The sequence below is a fragment of the Hippopotamus amphibius genome, chromosome 13, assembly GCF_030028045.1.
Source record: "Hippopotamus amphibius kiboko isolate mHipAmp2 chromosome 13, mHipAmp2.hap2, whole genome shotgun sequence".
Classification (NCBI taxonomy): domain Eukaryota; kingdom Metazoa; phylum Chordata; class Mammalia; order Artiodactyla; family Hippopotamidae; genus Hippopotamus; species Hippopotamus amphibius.
Genome location: NC_080198.1, coordinates 85,108,056 through 85,132,358, shown reverse-complemented (window position 1 = coordinate 85,132,358; position 24,303 = coordinate 85,108,056). Strand labels below are relative to the sequence as shown.

Here is a 24,303-nt window from a genome sequence, read left to right as displayed (position 1 = left end):
TCCTCTCCTCTCGCCCCGCGGCGACAGCGGCCCGCCCCCGCCTCCGCCTCCTCCCGAGGTCGCGAGGCCCGCAAGGAGGCCGCCGCCCGGGACCCCGCCTCCGGCCTGGGCGCGCCTGCCTCCGCCTGCAGGGGGCGCTGTGGCGCGGCCCAGCCCGCGCCTGCGGGGAGCGACCCCGGGTGGGAGTCCCGCGTCTCGGGGCTCCGGGCGCCGGCGGCGCGGGTTAGGGCCGGGCCGGGCCGGGCCGGGCCGGGCTGGGCTGGGCTGGGCGGGGGTCGAGCTAGGCTGCGGGGTGGAGCGCGAGCACTTCCAGCCACCCTCCCGGGGGACTCCCTCGGTGACGCCGGGCGCGTTCCTTCCTCTTCCTCTCGCCGCTCCCGCCCCGCCTTCCCTTCCCTCCGCCCACCTCCCCGAAGCGGAGCCGCCGCCGCCGCCACCAGCCGCGCTGTCATGTCGGCCCCCGCCGGGTCCCCTCATGCGGCCGCCAGCGCCCGGATGCCGCCCAAGCTTGGCGGAGCCGCCGCCTCAGGAGCCGCGGCGCCTGCGGGCCCGGGCCCGGCGCCGCACAAGCAGAACGGTGAGGAGGGCGGCCCGGGCGGAGCGCAGGGCCTAGTGCCGGCGGGGCAGCCTGTGCGGCCGGATCCGGTGGGGCGGGCGGGCGGGCGGTGGGAGTGGGGAGTTGCCGGGGTGGGGGCGGGGGGCACGCGGCGGGGGGAATGGTGGGGGAGGGGAGCCCCGGCGCGGGGCCCGGCCCGGGGAACCGGGGACCAGCGCTGTTTCTGTAGTGTGATCCCGGGCCGCGAAACCGCCGGGGCGAGTAGCGGCCGTAGCAAAGGCGGGGTGGGGGGGTGGCCAGACACCGCGGGAAGCGCCAGTTATCCGGCCTGGGCGCGGAGGGGGGGGTGGGGGGTTGCCCCGAGCGACCCCTTCGCCGAGAGACCCGGCGGGAAAGCCGAGGCCGCGGGGTGCGGGGTCCCGGGAAGGCTGGCGTGGCCGCGGAGCTGGGAGGGCTGTGCCCCTTCCTGGCTCGGGAAAACCGCTCTGATTTCTGAGGCCCGGCGAGCACGCTGCCTGGAAGGGAACTGAAGTTGGTGCTCAAGTTTGCAGACAAAGGGTGTAAATAGGCGACGCGAGTGGAACTGCAACCCTGACCCAGTTCGGCCTCAGGATCTGTCATTGCCGCTGCGGCTGCGACTCGAGCGTTCGGAGTTTGCAGGTCGTGCTGGAAAGGGAGCAGGTGTCAAACGGATTTGAACCAATACTTTTAGATCTGGGTGGTTCCCCCCCCCCCCCCCCCCCAAGCTTCCCTTTCAGAAACACAAGAGCGTGCAGGAGTTGGCCCTGCTTGAGGCAAGGCCTCCATACCGGCAGCAGCCAGTGCGACGTGAAAGCCACTTTCATACTAAGGTCGTGGGCTTTGCGGATGTGGGAGTTTCAGCTGAAAAATGATGGGCTCTAGGATGCCCGTTCCCTCCTGCTGAGATTTGGAATGTTCGTGGCTGAGGCCGGGGGAGAGGGGGCCTCTGTTTATAGACGACGGTATTTCAGAGGAGAACTCTCGAAAGTAATTGAATACTTCAGAAGAATATGTCTGGTTCTGTGTGTGCACAAGAGAACAAAGTCTGCTGGTACTCCTCAAAAATGATTGTTGGTCTAACCTATTTTATCTAGTCTGTTAGTGAAAATTTACCGGACTTAATCAGTTCGGCCAACATCTGATTTTTATAACTAATGCTTTTCAGGCTTGCAGTTTATCGTTTATCCTGAGAACCAGAAGTTGAATTTTTTTCATAAGTCAAACGCGATGGCTTTAGCCTTCATATCCTTTGGATCAGCCATACTTGTCCGTGTTACATGCTTTGCTTTCACTGGTCATTGTTTACTGTATAGGTTTTCAATGTGAACAGTGTAGTAGGTTTTGTACTTCTGTCCTGAACATACAATTAAGGTATTATTTGTGAGCAGTTTTTGTTCTTGTAAACTTAATATAAATTCTTGTTTTTGTTTTGTTTTTAAAATAGCTTTGGTGGGGGGGGGAACTAGAACATGATAATTTAGGAAACGATCCCAAGTCTTTTAGAATATTGTAAATCCATGTTTATTGTGATCCAAGGATTGTGTCTTCTTGATTTTCTGAGTATGCATTATTGTTTTAGTGTACAGTTTTTAAAGTCACAGGTATTTACCTTAGCTTTACAAATTTTGTGAACACTCAAGGAGTGACAGGATATCGATTGTAATCAGAGTGTTACGTATGTAAAAACAAATCAGTTAAGACATTTAGAAGCCAAATGTAGATGAAGCTTGATTTCTACTGTTTATAAACATTACTATACTTTGACATAATTCATTTCAACGTTTGTTGCATGCCTGCCATTTGGGGCTCAAGATTAGCCTAGTAGATTCAACAGAATCTCTGCCTTTCTCCTAAATTGACATGTATTTTGGTGTCATTTGAGTTGGTTATGACCTTGAGGGATTTCACAGGTAGGGATCGGAAGGGAGGGCTGTCTCAAGGGCATGAACAGAAGTCTCAAAATTTAGAAACTAAGAAGCAAAAAGGGTGTTGGGTGAGAGGGAAAACCCAAGGCATTAAAGCTGAAAAGAATACTTAAAAAGGGCCAAGTTACAGAATGGCCTTAAATGCTAAGGAATTTGGAAATTAAGATAAAGAACTAGAGTTTATTTTTGTTTGTTTTTGTGAAAGTAAGTAGTTTAAGTAGATGAGTAAGATCAAATCTGTTTTTGTTTGTTAATCTTAGAAAAAAGTGATTTTGCTACATGGTATTTGGCACCCATAGATACATGGTATTTGGCAGTCATTCGGGTTTGTGATTGATTCCTTAGCCATACATACGCTAGTTTGCCTTCTAATGTATCTCTGTGGAATTCCAGACATGGTGAAAAAGAAATAGGTCAGAAGTATGAGTTTGAAGCATCACAGAAAACAGAGTTGTAAAACTGGAATGGTACCTAAAGATCACTTACTTTAACAGTTATCAAACATTTTTAAAAACAGATTTGTTTTCCCACAGGAAATTGTATAGAGCCCTGCTATAGAAATCAGAAAAAAGCAGAAGCTGTTGTGGTTAAAGTAGAGGTGGAGGTCCAGGTGTATTGGGAACACAGTCTGTAAGACACCTAGTTCACTTCCCTGATTAAACAGATGAAATCAAGATTCAGAAAGGTTTGGATGGGTGTTTTTGACCAACGGATATGTAAGCTTTTTGAGGGTAGCAGCCTGTCTCCTGTTCACTGCTATATATTCAGGGCCTAGAAGAAGCTATAGTCTCATTAAACATTTGTTAAATGAAATCTAATAGTTTTCTTAGTTCCAAGTCCAGATCTCTTTCTATTAACAGACTCTAAGAAGTCTCTTGTTAGAAACTTTGACATTGCAAAGGGTAGGGAGGCAGAAACCGAGACGTCATTATTATTTTTCCTTGTTTTCTGTGTTTAATTGTTAACATGTTTTCCCCCATTTATTTGAAGATAGAATTTGACTTCTTTGAGTATGTGAAATATTTCTTTTTAAACTTCCTTCCTTGGAGTTATATTCTATACTTAAGTTTTTCACTGAGCAGCACATGGGTGGTTTAGAATTATTTGTATTTTCATATATAGTATTAGTTGAATATTTTTCAACTTTTACTCTGCCTTTTGAGAGTCCTTCCAAAACTGGGTCCTCAAACAAGGAAAGATTGAGTGAATAATATCCTGGTAATGATGGCATAACCCCATAATTTCTCCCAGTTGACTTAAATTGGAAGAGGTCTTTTCAATGTTTTTTTTTGGGGGGTCACCCAAATTTACCAATAAAACACTGCTTTTTAATTCTACTTTTAGAAAGCAAATGGTGCTCATTTTCAAATGAAAATGTGTTTTCTTCCTTCCATGTGCCTTTTCCAAGAATGATACATACTACCAGCAGTTTTATCATTTTAATTGTCAGTAATGGAAGGAAGATGAGCTAGTAATGGGAATTATTAGAATTCATTATGGAAGCTATAAATATACCATTCACTCAGCAATACTGTCTTGTGGGTTATAGGAAACCCTTCAACCTTGAGAGCACATGCAAAATTTAAAATGATGCCAATCTCCCTAGTGTGTCTGAAGCTGGGACAAAGTGAAAGAGTAGTATTGACATTTATACACTACCAAATGTAAAATAGATAGCTAGTGAAGTAAGTTTCTTTTGATCAGAGCAGGTGTCTCAGGTTTCTAGTCTTCCTTTATAACTAACCAGAAGCATCAGGTCCTCTCATGAAAATACTGCCATGGTATAATATAGCTTTCTGTACACATAATTTACTCCTAAGCTGATTAATAGATACCTCAAGGATCTTAAAAAATATATAAACAAGTGTCTCTCATCTGGGTTTGGTTTTTTTGTTCTTGTTGCTGTATTGCTTTAGTTATTTTTATTGTATTTTCATTCCCACCCCCTCCCTCCCCCTCAGTTTCTGAGATTATATCTGTAATAATTTTTGTAAATCACATTCATTGCCACTGATCCTAGTATTTCAGCTAAATTCCATCTGTCTGATTCATCTGTAAACCCTGAAGTATTAGATGCTAAGGACGTTGAAATAGAACAGATTTTGAGCCAGTCTTCAATGGACTTTCTTGGAAATGAGAGCATCTTCACAGTCAGCACTGCATGTTAGAGCAGATCATGTTATATTCAGCCCTGGGGAAGCCACTATTATTTCCAGTAGGCTAAGCATACTCAGAATTATTAGAAAGTGTGGGCTAGTGAAGAGGCTGTAGGCTCTGTTACAGCTCAGGGTTTTGTGGAGAAAATTACTTAACATCTCTGGACTTCAGGGGATAATAATACCTTCCTCATAGTATTGTTGAGAAGATTACATTAAATGAGGTATCTTTTTTTAAGGTACCTGGGGCTTAGCAAAATGAGACGCTTAGCAAATGAAGGTCCCCTTCATTTCATTTCCTTCAAAACACCAGGATATCAATTCTTCAGGTGGCAGAGACCATGTGAGTTTTCCTCATCCTAGTCCCAGGGGCAACATGCAGTAGGCTCTCAATGGAGTAAGTGAACTTGGTTATTATTTTCTCACATTCCCTCCCATGCATCTGCTCTTGGAAGGTTTCCTCTGAGAAGCCACTACCTCCAGCTAGCTGGTTTGTGGGAAGAGGGGTTTAATCGGTTTTAAGTTTTCTAAAATTGTGTGCTGAAAGCTGCCTGTAAGAGGAACTGAGGAAAAGAGGGACAAAGTAGGGAAGGGAGAGGGAGTAGTAAAATGCCTTGCCAAGCCAGTGGCCAAGTCCTGACTCGCTTGTTTTTCCTAGTATTTCTGAGAAACAGATATTGTGAAATGGACTTTGGAAGCTGCAGTCCTGGCTCCATCACTACTTCCCAACTATTTGAAATTGTATGAGTTAGTGACCTTTCATGTCCCTCTTTGTTTGTAAAATGATGATAGTGGTACTTCACAGGATTGTTGTAAGAATTGTATAAGATTATATATAGAAAAGCAAAGTACCCAGCACGTAGTAGGTTTTCAACCAATATTGGTTTTCTTTTGGCCCCTTCACTCTTAGCATTCATTATGATGGCATCCAAAGAGGACAGCTGATGTAGTCGCAGGAATAATCTATACTTAGTGCAGTGAGATTTCATCCAAATGGTTGCATAGGCTGTGTCTGCCAGCAGTGACTAGAACAGCTACCTTTGTAGCTATCAGCCTTCCATCAGGAAGAATAATCCGGGGTAATCAGATTTGATTGGGACTCCCATTTTTTTAAATCACTGGGGTTTCTAATTGCAGATTTCTTTAGAGATGTATGTGTGTGTGTACATTTTATGCTCATTAAAAATGTATTTTAGCAATATTATTGGTACTTTATTCATAGGGGTAATATATTCAAAATATTTAGTAATTAGTATTGTATGTACTGACCACTGGATGGAAACCAGCCTTGACACTGGAGCAGAATTCTGACAGACTGCAATGCGCCAGGTGTTGGTCCTTTAGCTGCTGGATGGAGAGCGGGTCTGGGGAGAGGGGCCAGCATAGTGGGGTGTAACAGGGAAGCAGGATCAGGACTGTGACTGTTTACCACCTGATTCAGGAATATTTTAACTTTTTTTTTTTAAGCTCTTTATTGGAATATAATTGCTTTACACTCTTGTACCAGCTTTTGAGGTACACCAAAGTGAATCAGCTATATTTATACATATATCCCCATATCCCCTCCCTCCTTTGTTAACGTTTTAGTAAGGATGATTGTTAAAGTGCATACTGGCTGAATATTGACTTCTTGGTAGCTCAGTGATGAATGAGTTACATTCTTAAATCTGAGTCTCCTTCTTCAAATTAGTATAAATTGTTTTTCAGTAGGATAAAGGAGCTTGTACTTTGCTGACCTTGATGTTCTTTTAAAAGATAATGAAAACTTTTAATCTGAACTTTTTTAAAAGGTTGAAATTCAATTCAGGAAAAGACTAATGAAACAAAAATACTTTATATTTAAAATGTTGCTTCTCTGTGGGATAAGGGAACAGAATGAGAAAACATTAAGAGTCTGTGGTTTTTTTGTATAGTGACTAGACTTTCCATAAAATACTTGCTTTGTAAGTTTTGATTTTCATGTGGAGTTTGCTTAAAGCAGGAATAGAATCGGTTCTCCTTTGGTGAGAATCTTCTCTCTGGAAGGAGATTATGTTACTAAGACAGATCTATCCTTTGGCTAGATCTTATGATAATTTACTCTTGCTAAGGAGGGCATAGATGCTTATAGAAAATAAAAGGCTGTATCTACCTTGTATATGATAATATCAGTTAGGCTGTCCAGCTGAAGCCTTTGCAGCTGTGGTTAGAGCTGGGGAGGTTATCCTGGGTATGGGTGGACCTAATGTAATTACAACCATCCTTATTAGAAACTGGAGGAGTCAGCCTGAAGGGAAAGCAATGTGACCATAGGAGCAGAGGTTAGAATGGGTGCTTTGAAGGTGGAGGAAGGGGCCATAAGCCAAGGAATGCAGGTGACCACTAGAGGCTGAAAAAGGTAAGGAAATGGGTTCTCTCATAAGGCCTTGAAGGAACCAGCTTTGTCCATGATACCCCAGCATTAGCCCAGTGAAACTGATTTTGGATTTCTGACTTCCAGAACTGTAAAAGAATAAATGTGTGTTATTTTAAACCACTGAATTTGTGTAATTTGTTACACTTGCAGGAGGAAACTTGTATGTCTGGTAAGCAGGGGGGAAAAGTGGCAGGCAAAACACTTTAGATGTAACAAAATATGGTAGATTTTTTACTTTTGTTTTGAATGTTCTTATACTTGAACTACAGAGTAAAAAGTGTAGAATGCCAAGATAAAAAAAAGTCAGACTTGTGTATTTGTTCTTGTAGTAGAGTATAAATGACTTTACATAGTGGAAGCTAGTAAGTTTTTTGAATGCTTTCTCTTTAAATATCATGTAGTCCTTGTTGATAATCGTGATGAGGTAAACGCCTGATACAGAAATATTTGAGGATTATTTATTTACTGGGCTTAATTTTTTTCAAGATACAGTAATGGATTCCATGAGCCAGTCACTGTCCTAAGCCTTAAGGATATGGTAGAGCTGAGAGCAAGCTAGGCCCAAGTTTTGCACTTACAGAGTGTCCACTGAGACAGCTACAGTTCCGTGTGGAAAGTGCTGTGCAAAATACCGTAGGACAACATTAAGCAGGCATCCACTTGTAGGGTTAGAGGATGTTTTCTAGAGGAAGAGCTGAGTGCTGAAGAATGAGTAAGAGTTGGTCAGATGGAGGGGGTAGAGGGGGCTTTTGAAGTCTCCAGGTAGAGGGGAGAGACTGTGTGAACAGAGGTGAACAAGCATGACTGGAGAAAAATCCTCTGTGGTAAGAGTGTGGAATAGCGATTTTCGGCCTTTTCACACTCATGGCTACATTAGTGCCAGAGTTTTTGGTGGCATTCTTGAAGGAATTAAACTTTGAATACCTGTATTTTTAAAAAGCAAGTTTCAGAAAAACATCACATAATTTATTGGAGCCTCCTCAGAAGTCTTTACAAGGCAACTTAACTGTATTCTGCCCTAATTAACCTCTTCGATGGCCTTTTGGGGCAAAGCTCCAGCATACAACCTTACCTGATGTTGTGCTGTGGCGCCTTTGCTTTTCTTGTGGCAAGTTATACCTCTGCCTCCCAGGTCAGCATTCTGTCCCTGCATCGTAACAGCAGGCATTCTTAGTTGTAGCAGAATGACATTTTATTTATTGATCCAACTTTGGGAGACCCATGTGAAGACTTACAGTATACCCAGGTGTACCTGTAGGAAATCATTGTGAGAAGGAGGAATTGTGAGCACGGAGTTGGGAGAGATAAGCAGAGGACAGATCATGAAGGGTCTTTGCACTGCTCTTCTCTCTGCTGCTGTAACAAATTGCCACAAATTAGTGGCTTAAAACAACATGAATTCATCTTCTGCAGGTTAGAAGTCTAACTGGGCCAAAATCCAGGTGTCGTTAGGGCTGCGCTCACTTCTAGAGGCTTTAGGCAAAGGCCTTTTGCAGCTTCAGGAGAGGCTGCCCATATTCCTTGGCTCTTGGCCCACTCTTTCTGTCTTCAAAGCCAGCAACATTGTATCTCTCAGCGGAGTCTTCTGTAGTCACATCTCCCTCTGACTCTTCTGCCTCCCTCTGCCACTTTTAAGGACGCCCATGATTACATTGAGCTCACCTGGGTTATCGAGGATATGCTCCCTCTTCTGAGGTCAGCTGAGTAACAGTCCTAATGCTGTCTGTAACCTTACCTCCCCTTTGCCATGTAACCTAGCATATGCATGGGCTCCAGGGATTAGGACATGGCCATAGAGGGTGAAGGCGGGATTATTCTGACTTCCACTATTTTACAGGCCATGTTAAAGAATTTGAATTTTTTCTTGATGGCAAGAAAAACCGTTAGAAAGCTTGAAACAAGGAGGTAACAATCCGATTTGCTTTTTAGGAAAAATCACTCTGGTGGCTATGTTTGATGTAGTCATTTGTTTAAAAAATTGTGTCATACAATCAATTTAGTAAGTCATTTCCAGCACTTTTTTCGTTTGATGTTTTAATAACTTATTTTGCAATAATTTTAGATTTGCAGAAGTGATACAAAGTACAGAAAACGCAGTACCCTGCACTTAGCTTCCTCTAAAGTCTTAACATCTTCCTTTCATAAGTTACCATGTTATAAAACTATAGTACCTTTATCAAAACTAGGAAGTTTACATTGGTGAAATATAGTTAACTAAACTACAGATTTTATTTACATTTCACCAGTTTTTTCAGCTCTTTTTTTTTTTTTTTTTTTTTTTCTTCCCTGTTCCTGGATCCAATTTCTGGTATCATGCATTTAGTTGTCATGTTGCCTTAGTCTCCTCTGGTGCATAACAATTTCTTAATCTTGTTTTGTTTTTAGGACCTTGGCAGCACTGACAAATTACTTTGTAGACAGCGCCTCACTTTGGGTTTGCTGATGCTTTCTCAGGACTAAACTGGGGTTATGATTTTTTTAGCAAGAATACCCAGAGGTTGAAGTGCCCTTATCACATCATATCAGGGGTTACATGATATTACTTGCTTTTTTACTGGTCATGTTAACCTTGGGCACTTGATTGAAGGGATATCTGAGTTTGGGCTACTATGACAAAATACCATAGACTAGGAGGCTCAAATCACAGACATTTATTTTCTCCAGTTTTAGGGGCTGGAAGTTCAAGATCAGGGCACCAGCATAGCTGGATTCTGGTGAAACCCTCTTCTTGGCTTGTAGGCCTCCCATCGTCTTGCTGTGAGCTCAAATGGTTTTCCTCTTCTTATAAGGATACTGATTCCTCATGAAGGTCTTACCCTCATGACCTAATCTAAACCTAATTACTCCCCCAAAGCTCCACCTCTTAATACCATCCAGTTGGGGATTAGGGCTTCATATAGATTTGGTGGGGGACACATTCAGTCCCTAGCAGGGGCTGCCAGATTCCTCCACTATAAAATTACTGTTTTTTATTTTTTCATACTCTGTCAGGAGTAACTCATTTAACTCTAGCCTACATTCAACACAAAGGGGATTATATTCCATCTCCCAGAGTGTGTTGTATCAAATAATTTGTGGGCATATGTTAAAATCACCACAGTAATTAATAAACATTCTTAGGGAGATACATTGAAGTTACTATCCTGTTTCTGCTTAAAATTTCATCTACTAGTTTTGGCATTGCTCAGTCGCTTTTGCCTGTGGTTATTACTATGGAATTCTAATAGTGATTTTTCTCTTTCCCTCATTCCTTCTACATATATTATTTGGAATTTTTCTGTATGGAAGACTTGCCCCCTTTTCTCCCATCTTAAAATTTATTCAGTCATTTATTTATATTATTGTGGGCTCAAGAATATTTTGTTCTTTGGATTATAAATCAATACTCTCAGTATTTAAAATTTTTGCTCAAATTGTTACAGCTTTGGCCATTGGGAGCTCTTTCAGTTTGGCTCCTGTGTCCTTTGGCCACCATCCTTTTGTTTTTTCAGCACTTCCTTACTTTCTGGCACTAGCAGATGCTCCATCTTTTACTTGCCCTGTGCCAGCACCAGAGTCTGCTCTTTATCCAAGGAGCCCTGGTTCCTTCTGTTGGGGCATGGTGTTAAGAAACCAGAAACTGGGCCCTGGATGTGCTCACTGCTACTGGGGTGTCAACTGCTTCTAGGCTCTCTCAGCAGACAGAGCTAGGGGATATATATGTATACTAACCCAAGTGTGTAAATATATTTATATCTGTTGCGTATTTATCTGTATATGTATTACCTAAATAGCCTTCTGTTAGGTTGTCATACACTTGTAATAAAGTTAGACTGATTGGTCAGTCTGCATTCCATCCTATATCTTCTCAACATCTGGTTGATTTCTTACAAAAATTTGCATGTAGTAAATTCCATGCATTCTTTGTAGTGTACAGCTCTATGGGTTTTGACAAATGCGTATATGTAATCAAGTGTCCACCACCATAATACCATTCAGAACACTTCCATCACCATAAAAAATGTCTGCATGCAATCCCGTTGTAGTTAACAGCTCTCCCTTCCACAAACCCTGGCAACCATTGCTGTTCTCCTTTGTCTTTTCCAGAGTGTTATTATATAAATGCAACCATAAAATATATCATCTTTGGGGTCTGGTTTCTTTCACCACATTCATCCATGCTGTTGCGTGAATCAATGGTTGTTCCTTTTTATTGCTGCATGGTATTCTGTTATATGTATGAACAGGATTGTTTATCCATGCCCCTTTTGTTGAATATCTTGGTTGTTTCCAGTTTTTGGTGATTGTGAATAAAGCTGCTGTAAACATTCAGGCACTGGGTTTGTGTGAATACACGTTTTCAGGTAACTTAGGTAAATATGTAGAAGTGGGACTGCTGGGTCAAATGGCAAGTGTATGTTTGATCTTTTGTAAGAATAAAACAGCCAAACCATTTTCCAAGGTGGGTGAATTAGAGTTTCTATGCAACTACATCTTTGCCAGTGTTTGATATTTTCAGGGTTTTTGTTTTAGTCATTCTAATGAGTGTATAGAGGTATCTCATTGGGGTTTTAGTTTGCATTTTTCTGACTAATTATGAGCATATTTGCATACATTTGCCATCCGTGTATTTTCTTTGGTGATTATCTTTTCAGATCTTTCACCAGTGTTTGGTTGGGTTGTCTGTTTTCTTGTTGAATACAAGGACTTCTGAATACAAGTCCTTTATTGGGCATGTGATTTGCAAATATTATCTCATAGTCTATGACTTGTCTTTTAATCCTCTTAGTGCTTTTGCAGAGCAAAGATTTTTAATTTAAGTTCACTTTATCAATACTTTCTGTTGCTGATCATGCTTTTAGTGTCATAAGTAAGAGCTTATCGTTAAACTCGTAATCACCTAGATATTCTTCTGTATTTTCTCCTGTAAGTTTTAAAAATTTCCATTAAACCTGTGATTCATTTTGATTTAATATTTGTTTAAGATATGACATAGGTGTTGCGAATTTTTTTGTTTTTCTTTCTCTTTTTTTTTTTTGCATATGGACTATTCCAGTACCACTGGTCAGAAAGACTGTCTTTCCTCCATTGAATTGGCTGTGGCACCTTTGTCAAAAATCAGTTGACTGTGTTTTTGTGGCTCTATTTTTATGTTCTATATGTCTATCCTTTCGTCTGTACCAAACTTTCTTGATTATTGTTGTATATAAAGTCTTGAGAACGGGTAACATGAATCCTCCAACTCTTTTTTTTTGTTGTTATAAATTTATTTACTTTATTTATTTATTGGCTGCATTGGGTCTTCGTTGCTGCACACAGGCTTTCTCTAGTTGCTGCGAGCAGGGGCTACTCTTCATTGTGGTGCACAGGCTCCTCATTGTAGTGGCTTCTCTTGTTGTGGAGCACAGGCCCTAGGCACGTGGGTTTCAATAGTTGTGGTACATGGGCTTAATAGTTGTGGCTCACGGGCTCTAGAGCACAGGCTCAATAGTTGTGGTGCACAGGCTTAGCTGCTCCGTGGCATGTGGAATCTTCCCAGGGCAGGGCTCGAACCCGTGCTCTGGGAAGATTCCACGTGGCAGGCAGATTCTTAACCATTGCGCCACCTAGGAGGTCCCCTCCAACTCTTCTTTTTCAAAGTTTTTTGTTTGTTTTTTGCTATTTTAGTATCTTTGCCTTCCCTTAGAAATTTTAGAATCTGCTTGTTGATATCTATAAAAAAAGCCTTCATGTATTTTTATTGGGATTGTATTGAATCTGAAGATCAAAATTGAGGGATAATTTTCACCTAATGTCAAGTCTTCCAGTCCACAAGCATGGCATATCATTCCATTTATTTAAATCCTTGATTTCTTTCATCAGTGTTTTGTAGTTTTCTACATATAGATCCTTCACATTTCATTAGATTTGTATTTTAAATACTACCTTATGTGTGGGCACTATTATAAATAGTATTTTAGTTTTGGAATCTGAATTCTGAATTTTTAAAAACAGTAATTGCTGTTCTAGTTGCTATTACTACATAATAAATTACAACAAAACTTAGTGGTTAAGCAACTATTTTATTATGCTCACAGATTGTGTTGAACTAAGAATTTGAACAGGGCACAGCAGAGATGGCTTTTCTCTGCTCTGGGATGTCTAGGGCCTCAGCTGGGAAGACTTAAAGGTTATTTTGATGGCTGGAGATTGGGATGATCTTGAAGGCTCGTTTATTCACACGTGTGGCACTTAGATTGGAATAACACAAAGACTCAGACGTCAAGCCAGAGTGCCTAGTGGTGACCTCTCTATGTGATTTGGTTCCCTCAGACCGTGGCAGCTGTGGAATAATGGACTTCTTACAGGGTTGCTCAGGAATCCACGTGCAGATATTCCATCAAAGAATAAAGATGCTGAATTGTCTATGACCAGGCGAGGGAAGTCACACAGCTTTGCTTCTGCCATTCTTTTTTGGTGGAAGCTGTTGCGAGCCTGCTCAAATTCAAGGGGAGTAGACAGAGCCTACCGTTTAATCAGCAGAGTATCAAAGTTTGGGGACTGTGTTTTAAAACTGCCACAGTTGCTGAGGAAATTATAATAAGCTGTAAATTATAGGAAATATAAGCAAATGAAAATGCTAATACTAGTAAAATTCCCATAATTTACAGTGTGTGTGTTTTTTTTTTTAAAGAGTATGGGTGTATATAAATGATTTATTTGTGATATTTGCAAGGCTCAGTTTTTAGTTTATGTGGAAGAAATAAAACTTTAATATTAGTATACCCTAAGAGAAAGTTGAGAGTTATCTAATACATTTTAAAGTTGAAGAAAAGAAAATGCATGCTTTGTTAGGTCACAATAAGACAAAATTTTTAAAAATAGTTGCTTGTCCTAGATATCAGGTTTTTTTCAATTTAAACTGATCTTTATGGTTTGTTTTGTTTTCTCAGTGCAGGCTTTAAAAATTGATTTAAAATATTCAAAAAATCATTTGCTTTCACAGGAGTCTTGATTCATGTATTATTTTGATTAAATTATATTAGAAATTTGGGAGGGGCTACACTTGGAACATTTAGATCTTGACATAGTGTAAGGAATGGTAAGCATCAATATATAATTAACTATTCCTACCTTTGCATCCCCCTCTCCCCGCACAAAGTAAGTACCTTCCTGATGGACTGAAAAGCAAATAGGCTTTTTTGGGTGGGTAATTCACTTCTGATCAATTTTAGCAGATACAACATTCTTGTTACTTTTAGAAGAATGGCATTTGAGTAGCTTGGACGTGATGATTATTTTCCTCTTTTCAGGTCATGTGGCATAAATGAGCCAAATCATGAAGTGAATAGATACTTAAACAGATTTTTCTAACTCTGATGTGGCTTTTCTCTTGATTGATAAGTTTGTACCAGTGTTGGGTTTTCTGGGACTGTAATGAAGAGTAGCGAATCCTTTTTTAATTTTTATTGGCATATAGTTGATTTACAGTGTTGTGTTAGTTTCAGGTGTACAGCAGAGTGAATCAGTTATCTGTATATCCAGCAAATCCATTTTTTAAAATATATTTAAGTAAGAGAAGGAAGAGAACATTTTACACCGTTTTTAGGCATGTTAAATTCTTCTAAGTGAACTATGATCATGTAAAATATCCTGTAAGAAAAGTCAATTATATACATTGTAAAACTGTGTTACCTGAGTCTTGGTTCTCTGTATACTTCTTGGAATTATAGAAGTGTGGATGTTATTTTTTCTTTACAGCTTGATTATGTAAGTTATCTTTGTATCTACCATGGAGTATATTTAAATGACTGAAGATTAAGATTCAACTGCATTATTTAGTAGGAATTGAAAACATAAGGAAATTATTCATGTATCTTTTATAAACACTTTTTATTTTCTGTTTTTATACATTATTCTAGCAAGGAATACAGTGGCACTTTCTTTGTGTCAGTGAACTTGAAACAGCTTGAAATATATATATTTTTTGATTATCCTTTCATTTGAGGTATGATACAGATATCTGTTTCATTCCACAAGACAAGAAAATTAGATTCTGGGTAATTAAAGTTGACCTTGTAACCAAAATTAGAATTCCATTGTTTGAGATAATTGACCTTCTTCTGGGCTAAAGAAAGCTAGCAGGATTTTAGTGTAGCGAGGGGTAGCAGATCATTGTCTAAAAGCATGGACTTGAGCCAGATTATTTGAATCAAATCCCAGCCCCGTTACTTCCTAAGTGTGTGATTGTATTAAACGGCTTAGCTTTTGTGCCTCGTTTATTTTATTTATAAAGTGGTTATAATGATACAGTTTACTTCAGAGGGCTGTGAGGGTTAAAGGAGTGAGTATATGTAATACATTTACAACAATGAGCGGCACAGAATGTAATGTTTAGTAAAATTTAGACTATTAATAAAATTAATGTTAAGATTATTGTCAGCTTTAATGGTATTGATAAAATAAATACATTCTGTAGTGATCAAAGATAAAAATAGAATATTAAAAGCACTACCAGAAAACATGGGTATATGGTTTTATAATATTGGAATGAGGAAGGCTCTAAGTATGATTTTTAAATTTATCAAGTGTGAAAGACTTTACTATATAATAATTGAAAAACTGTAACAAGACATAGCATGAACAAAGTTAAAAGGTAAACTAACCTGAGGGAAAATATAGACAGCACATAATAATAACATACGGTTAAATTTCTTAACATACGAGAACATTTATAAATTATTAAGGAAAGCACAATCTGTGGGAAAAGGGCAAATAACAAAGAAAGATACCCAAATGGCTAAGACACATTTGAAAGGATTCTCAGCATCAGAGTTTAGTCCTGCAGACTAAAATGTTTCTCTCTTCTTAGATTGGCAAAGATGAAAATGGTACTCAGATGAGGCATTCTTAAGCATTACTGATGAGAGGTGTAAGTTGATAGACATTTTTGGAGAGATGCTTGGCAATAATGGTCAATTTTAATAGCCTCAAAACCCTTTGAACCTCCAGTTTCACTTCTAGGAGCTTATCCTGCAGATTCATCACAGAAGTTGACTTTATAAATTAGTTTACTCCCTGTAATAAATATTCATCAGTGGGGATTTGGTAACTAATGCTATGTTTTTACAATGAAATACTATATAGATTCTTTTAGAAGAACAATGAAGATTTATATATGCTAACACAGAAGGATATCCAGGATATATTAGGTAAAAAAAAGGCAAGTTGTCAAACTGATCTTTGTGTGTTAAATATACATACGCTTATGTATACATTACATATGCATATATAGGTATACAAAAGATACACAAGAAACCATTAACTGTAGCTCCATCGGTGACATACCAGCTACCAGGGAGAGAAGGAGGCTTGTACTTTCATTTTACATTCTTCATTGGTTGGATTTTTTTAAACAGTGGGTATATTGTTACTTTTATAATTAAAAAAAGCCCATAAGAAAGGTTTGGATTTCTTTCCTGGTAGGTATATTGTTATCTATTGCTGCATAATAAAATACCCCAAAATTTACCAACTTAAAACAACTATTTAATCTCATAGTTTCTGAGGAACATGAAGCAGCTTAGCTGGGTGGTTCTGACTTAGGGTCTCATGAGATTGTAAGCAGGATATTATCTGGGACTCGAGCTGTCTCAAGACTCTACTTGGTACGAAGGACCTGCTTCCAGGCTCACTCCTGTGGTTGTTGGCCGACCTCAGTTTCTCTCCAGCTGTTGGTCAGGAGAATTCAGTTCCTCAATGCATGGGTTTCTCCAGAGGGCTGTTCGCAACTTGGCAGCTTTGTTCTTCCACACTGAGTGGGTGATCTGAGAGAGTGGCAGTGCTCGGGCAGATCTTAGGAGGGGTATATCGTTACCTCTGCTACATGCTGTTGGTTGCGCAGTCCAGTCCTGGTATATTGTGGGAGGTATCAACACCAGGGGATGGGGGTCAGTGGGGTCCACTTTGGAGGCTAACTACCACAGTGGGTCTGTCAGAGTATAATCTCTTACAACAGTTTGGGATTATGAAGAAGTAAATTAGGGCAACATTTAGATGGGACCTATGCTTAACAATTAGTCGCCTTCTTCCTAATTCCTGTAAATATTTGCTTTTCTGTTTCAGGTCCAGCACAGAATCAAATGCAAGTTCCATCGGGGTATGGGTTGCATCCTCAAAACTACAGTGCTCCCTCAGGATATTATTCTCAAGGACCTGGGAAAATGACCTCATTGCCACTGGAAAGCCAGTGTGGTGATTACTACTCTGGTCTCTATACAGTACCAGCACAAAATGTGGTGACTCCTAACCCAGCAAGCCAACAACCAGGAGCACAGCAGATGTATGGCAGGGTTCCTCCTGCCCCTCCTGTCGTGGGATCCAGTCCGGGATCCTTCCAAGGTGCCGCGTCATCAGCATCACATTTGCATACGAGTGCCTCCCAGCCATACTCCTCTTTTGTGAATCATTACAGTAGCCCAGCCATGTACTCTGCCAGTTCTTCTGTTGCTTCTCAGGGATTTCCCTCTACTTGTGGTCACTATGCTTCGTCAACTGTTTCTAATGCTGCGTACCCTAGTGTGTCGTATCCCTCTCTACCTGCTGGTGATCCGTATGGGCAACAAATGTTTACCTCACAGAATGCTCCACCTGTCAGGCCAATTAGAGATAATTCTTTTTCTGGTCAAAATACAGCTATCAGCCATCCATCACCGCTTCCACCTCCACCATCACAACAGTACCACCAGCAGCAGAGTCTTTCAGGATACAATACTTTCTCGTGGACAGCTTCAGGCCTTCCGTCAACCCAAGACAATCTGATCCGAAACCACACCTCCCTGGCTACAGCCAACAACCCAACAAATACCAGTAAGTTGAATGAAAAGTTCACCAAAGCATGGTCGAAAATTTGTGCATTTCCAGTCTGATTTTTATTGCATGAAGGTTAAAGATAATATTGCCTAATAGAAAAATTGGAGATTAGCTCACCTTTGCAATTTATGTGCTTTATTTATTGTAGAATTTTGCATCATCTCCGTGAACCCTTCCCCTTCATTTATTCACAATTAGCCACCCAACCATCTGCCTCGTATAACATGGTTCCTTGCCATGATTGGGATCTCAGTTGGTATTTATTGCTATGTTTTCATGCCTCTGCAGCGGTTGTCTTTAATGTGAGTTAGGAATAGGGCAAAATGAAAGAGTCCATTTGGGGATTGCTTTGTTAGCTAGTACTTTCTTTTTTATATTAGTTCAACTTTGGGCCAGTTAATGTTCCAGCCATAGCCCAATTCACTGTAGAAAAAATGATGGCCACACTGGTTTCTCTAGGTGAACCCCTATTAGCGACTTTCACAGAAGATATATTTCCTATACATTAAAGCTGATGTTTTCTCAGCCCCAGATTGGTAAGTTAGGATAAAGGACCAGAGAAAGATACATGAAGAGTACCCTTCTAATTAGTTCTTCTTACCTTCCTCAACCAAGATATGGTTAAATTTATTTGTTTAAAAATTATGTTTGCAAGGTGTGTAGTTTTTTAGTGTGGGGTTTACATAGGATATACTCACTTTAATTCAACTTGTGAACTTGAACTTAACAAAATCTGCTCTTAAACTGAATGAAAAGGTATGTGAAGAATGGGAATTGTTAAAGCTGTGATAGTTTTCTGAATGTTGTCTTTAGATTGTATATCAGAGTCTAGATAGCCATATGTCAAGGATGTCGTAGAAAAGTATCCTTCCCTGAACAATTAGATTATTTAAAGTTAGAACTTTAGAATATTAGATCTGAACTGTGCATTTGAGGTCATCTATTCTTTCATTGCTATGTTGTTTAGAAACACTTTGGGCTACAAGCAACTAATAATGGTTTAAACAAAAGTGGTATTTTTCTCACATAACAAGAAGTCTAGGCAGATGCAGTAGATCCAGATGTCCTCAGTGTCTTTTCTGTCTTTCCACTCTGCCATCCTTAGTATGTTGGTTTATAGAAACAAGATAACTTCTCTACCTGTAAGACAGCAAGTCAAAGTTAAAAGCACAAAGAAGGGAGAGGAAAGAAGATGGGGTTATGGCATTGACAGATTTCATTTTACGTATCATTTGCCATAGCTGTTTTAAAAGACTGTCTCTAAGGGAAGGCTAGAAAATGAGTATTTAGCTTTGTAGCCTCCATGGTAGAGGCAGACAAGAAAGAAGGGGTTTGGCCTCTTTCTTGGGTCTTAGGTAAGTCTACTTGAAGCATCTTTCACAATTCCCAGGTCTGGCTGTGCTCCAGAATCCCTTGCGCAGATTGTGATCTTGAAACCCAGCTTACTGAGCTAGACTAGATCCCAGGGGTAGTCTTGGCGCGTGACTTGTGGAATCTTAGTTCCCTGACCGTGGATCGAACCCGGGCCCTTGGAGGTGAAAGGGCAGAGTCCTAACCACTAGACCACCAGGGAATTCCCTTGGGAATCTGTATTTCTAACTTGATTGTGAGTGATGTCTGGTAAGAGATCCAAATTCTACTATAGTCCTTTTGTTTTACAAACGAGGAATGCCTGTACTCATTAATGCTAGAAACAGAGCTTGTCCTGAAGCTCAGTTTCTTCTGACTCTCAGTCTGCCCTTCTCAGAACCAGGGCGCTCTGTCCCCTAGAAATTCTGTTTTCTTTCTCTCTTCTTTCAGCAGTCCTTTTACAGATCAGCTTATCCTAAGGTCCCTCTGACTTAAGGATTTTGTGACTTTCGTGACAAAAAAAGAAGAAATTCAGGTAATTCCTATCTTATTTTTGAGATGGGACCGAATAGAACTAATTTATGCTAACATGTAGGATCAGGGAAATGTGGGGCCACTTGGCTAATGATAGAATACCTGTTGGGAAGGGCCTGTCATTGAAAAAAATATTGAATAAAGGGTAAGAATAATTGCAAAATTACCCTCTATTTGAATAACTAGTAATTAGTCCGTTAGGCAGAGAAGAGGGGGTATATTTCCATTCTTTTAATCGTGATACTATACTGTGAAAGCCATAGTAAATATAATTTTAGAAGTTAATTTAAGAAGTGGGTTTCTTTTTTTTCTCTCTTTAGATTAGTAAATGACTTTTTAATTGCAGTTCAGAAGTTGACAAATTAAGTATATCCCAGGTTAATGTGACCCATGCTTGTCACTATTTCAAAAGAAATAAAGAAGTTACTTTTAAAACCTAAATTTTTAAAAAATATTTTAAAATTAAATGTTACAGAAGTTCCTAAACTTTCTCAGTTGAAGTTTCTCCGTATTTTTTCCAGCACCTCAAGCTACTTAGTAATACTAGTTCATAAGAGTTTTTGACAGATGTCACTCTTTCTCCTGAAAATTTAAAAGATCCCTTTGAACTCTGTGAGTTTGTTGCAAGGGCAGCTTGGGTGCCTCATTACAAGGTTTGGGAACCGTGGGTATATTGATTTTAATTTTCTAGAAAGACAAGCAGTTTAATTGCTTTGGACACTCTTAAATTATATTGTCATATTAAAATGAGAATCTTAGGTATTAATCAAATTTTTGTATGAAAATCAATCTTTGAGTAATCGACAAGAATGACTGCATTTTTATTACCTGGTTACATTAGTCTCATTTTCAGATAGTGTAGTAAAAATTCTTAAGCAATTTGTAAACGGTTGAGATCCAAAAGCATAAAACTGAATTAAGTGATTATCAAAAACATGGTGATTGACACATGCTGTTACTTTTAGGCATGTGAACTTTGATGAGTTCATATTCAGAAACATGAAATAAAAGAGACATTTAAATGTTATCTCATTTGCCTTTATTTTAGAGCAGCACATTAGTATAATTTGGCACTAGAATTTCAGATTATTTTATTAAAAACACAGTGACGTATGTTTTAGGTGCTATGTTTAGTTGTTAACTTAGAGTGAAATTTTAGCTAGTGTTTACAAGGTGTCATTTACTCCATTAAAATTTTTTAAACTGTCACTGTAGGTAAATTTCTCAAGGTTTGGAAGCTCTTTCTTAATTTGAGGTGAAGTTGGTTGAGTAATACAACTTCAATAAGGATCACATCTTGAAACATATTGTAAAATAGTACTGTCTGATTAATGCTGTTTTACTATGTACAATTTTATTTAGAAAAAACATTGAAGATCTACTTATAAAAATTATAATAATAAACATTTATATAATCCTTATATAAAAATCCACAACATACATGACAATAGGATATAATCACTGATAAGTTAATATATGTCTGTCATCTTGGGGTGGTGATGTGCCTGAGGAAAAGGAAAGCAAAATAGACCCCTATAGGAGGTGACTATCTGGATAAAGAAATACAAGTTAGAAGTAAGTTAGAAAGCTACATTGGAGGTACAAATAGTGCAGTTAAACGAGATTACTTTCAGCTTCGGAAACTTGTGATGAGATCGCAGAGTTGTGAGATAGTAATAATTTTACTTCCTCACACTCGTACTCCTTCAGTTTTTCCAAAGCTACTCTTGAATCTTATCATCTTTTCTCAGCTGTATACCTTCCACCTGTAAATTTTTCTATATTTACTCCTTCTTTAAGCTCAGAAGATGAGATGTCCATCTTCCTTCAAAACTTTATCAGTTGTCCCTTTTCTGCGTCTCAGTTTCCCAGTTTCTAGTGGGCTATGGCATTGGAAAGGTGAGAGGAAAGGACTTCAAGGAAAAGCATAAGCTTGTTCCTATATGTAAGCAGCAGCCATCAGAAATTTTTAAGCAAGGTGGTGACTATCAGATTTGTATTTCATATCTTTCTTCTGTGAGCAATGTGGTAGGTGAACTAAAGGAGGAAGAACTTGGAGACAGGAAGACCAGCTAGGAAGGAATTACTACAGTTACCTAGATGAGGGATGCTGACAGAGGTTGGGATTTATTTAGACAGTAGACAGATGGCAAGAGATGATTTCAAGAATTCATTGATAAAGTTAATGAAGGAAAAGGAATAATAAGATGGACTTAAATTTTCTAGTTTGAACTACTTGAATGGATAATGGCGCTGTTAGTCAAGAATTTGCTTAATCTTTCTAGCTCCAAAACAGTTTATCTGCAGTTATTAAGGAGCTACTAAAAACTAACACTGAAACTACCTTAATGCCAATACATAAATAGATAAACGATTTATTTTTGGATTGTGGGTTCTGCCTCTAAATATACCATATTTCTTCTGTCAAATTCTCTTTGTGAAAGGGGTAGTTTTGTTGTTGGTGGCATTTTTCTGTGGTCCTTAATATTTGTGGGACTCGTCTCCGTTTATTTGACAAATATTTGAAAGCCAGCTATGTGAGAGTTATTTGTTTTAGTGCTGGGAAATAAAATAGCAAGTAAAAAGACTTGATCCTTGTCTTCACAAACTTTGTAATCTTGGAGAGGCAAACATTATCCAAATAAACACAAATAAATGTAAAATTTCTATTATTAAGTATCATGAAACAGAGATTTACGATACTTGGCAAGAGTACTATAGGTACATCTGGTCTGTTATGAAGCTTAGGGAGGTTTTCCCTGATCTCTGATACGTGAGCTGCAATCTGGAGAATGAATTCTCTATGTATAAAATAAATTACAGATGAAATAAATATTTATATGCAAAAAGACAAAACTTTAAAACTTTTCGGAGAAAACACGGAAGAACCTTGCAGTTGGGAAAGACTTCTTAAGGACATCACACACAGTGCTAGCTTGCCATAAAGAATAAGCATGATAAGCTTTACTATTTTCTAATTAAGAACTTTTCTTCATTGAAAGGCAACATAAAGAAAACAAAGAACAAGCCATGAACTGGGAGAAAAAAAATTTTTATAGTATTTTATCCAGAATACACAAATAACACATAAGATCAATAAGGAAAAGACCAACAACCCAAGAAAAAAGATACATGAACAGGCATTTCACAGAGGAAATGAAAACATACTCAGTCTCATTAATAATCAGGGAAAAGCAGCCTCAAAATGGGATGTCTACTTATACAAAGCAGCAGGATGGTAAACCTCTGAAAGACTGTGCCAAGGGATGGCGAGGATGTGGAATAACAGGAAAATCTTAGACACTGAGTAGGAATACCTACTGGTTCAGTATTTTAGAGAAATGTGGCATTAGTGGGATTGAAGGTAACCACATCCTGAAGCACAGCTGTCCCACTTCTTTGTGCTCTAGAGAAGTCCTTCTCGTATGCTGTGCGTGTGAATCACCTGGGGCCTTGTCAAAATGTGAGTTCTGACCACCAGGTCTAGTATGGCCTGGCCTAAGGATTTTATCAAGTTTCTGCATAAGATGTTGCCAGCCCATAGAGTACACTTTGAATAAGAAGGCCCTACAGCACCACTTCTTGTTTAGATGTGTAGTACTTGTAGGAAACGACATTTTGGGGGGGGATTCTGACCTAAAAGGTCTAGTCTGGTCCCTAGGCCAAAGAACTCACTTCCCACAGGCTGCCCCTGGGGCTGAGGGGGTCCTCATCCCTTTTGGAACAACTGCGTACGCACTTTTGAGCCGCGGTGCACGCGTTGAGAAGCTCTGCCCCTGAGAAACTTGCCGGTGTGTACCAGGGACATGTTTGTGAATATCCCTGTAGTACTGTATGTGGAAACAAAAAATGAGGACCCAAAAGTCCATTTATAATAGAATGGATAAAGTATATCCTTCCAGTGGGCTACTGAAAACGATGAAATAAAGCTATACTATGCAATACAAGTGAATCCTAGAAATGTAACATAGGATTCATGGAAGAATGTATGCAGTGTGCTATTGTTATAAAGTTAAAAAACAAGCAAAAATAATGCATAGGGATACTTATTTTGTGTGGTAAACTATTTAATAACAAAAGCAAGGGAATAATGAACACAGTTCAGGAGGGAGGCAAGGGAATGCCTTCTTGTGGGGAGTACACCAAGAGCCTCAACAGTATTGGAAATGTTTTATTTTCACAGCTGGATGCTGAGTTCTTGGGTATTTCTTTTTTATTATGATTTTATAAATACACGTATATGTAGTGCATAAACTTTTATTTGTAACAATTATTTTATTGAAGAAAAAAGTTTGTTACATCTAAGTGGGAGTAAGTGCATTCCCCTTTAATGGGATAGAACGTGGCAAGTTCGGGGGACTGAAAGACCAGTGAAGCTAGAGGAGAACCACGGGCCAGGAGGAGACTGGGAACTTAGGATCATTCAGGGCCTCGTTGACCACGTTAAGAACTTTTCAGGATAAGATGTTTTGTCTTCACCCTTAAGCACTGGCAGAATATTGAAGGACTGTAAGGGGGATGATACCATGTATCAGG

The 24,303-nt window shown here is 39.6% G+C and overlaps 1 protein-coding gene across 6 annotated transcripts in view; it reads left to right on the top strand.

Moving 5' to 3' along the window:
- The first annotated feature begins 278 nt into the window (after positions 1-278).
- SEC24B (SEC24 homolog B, COPII coat complex component) overlaps positions 279-24,303 on the top strand; it is a 94,184-nt gene continuing 70,159 nt past the window's right edge. For 2 of the 6 annotated variants that reach the window (XM_057705677.1, XM_057705675.1), the window contains exons 1-2: positions 281-577; positions 17,137-17,880. In XM_057705677.1, the coding sequence (XP_057561660.1) occupies positions 451-577; positions 17,137-17,880 (871 nt within the window). In that variant the 5' untranslated portion in view covers positions 281-450. Of the gene's footprint in view, positions 578-17,136; positions 17,881-24,303 lie in introns of all 6 variants that reach the window. The other 4 variants (XM_057705678.1, XM_057705676.1, XM_057705679.1 and 1 more) reach the window with 3 other exon arrangements.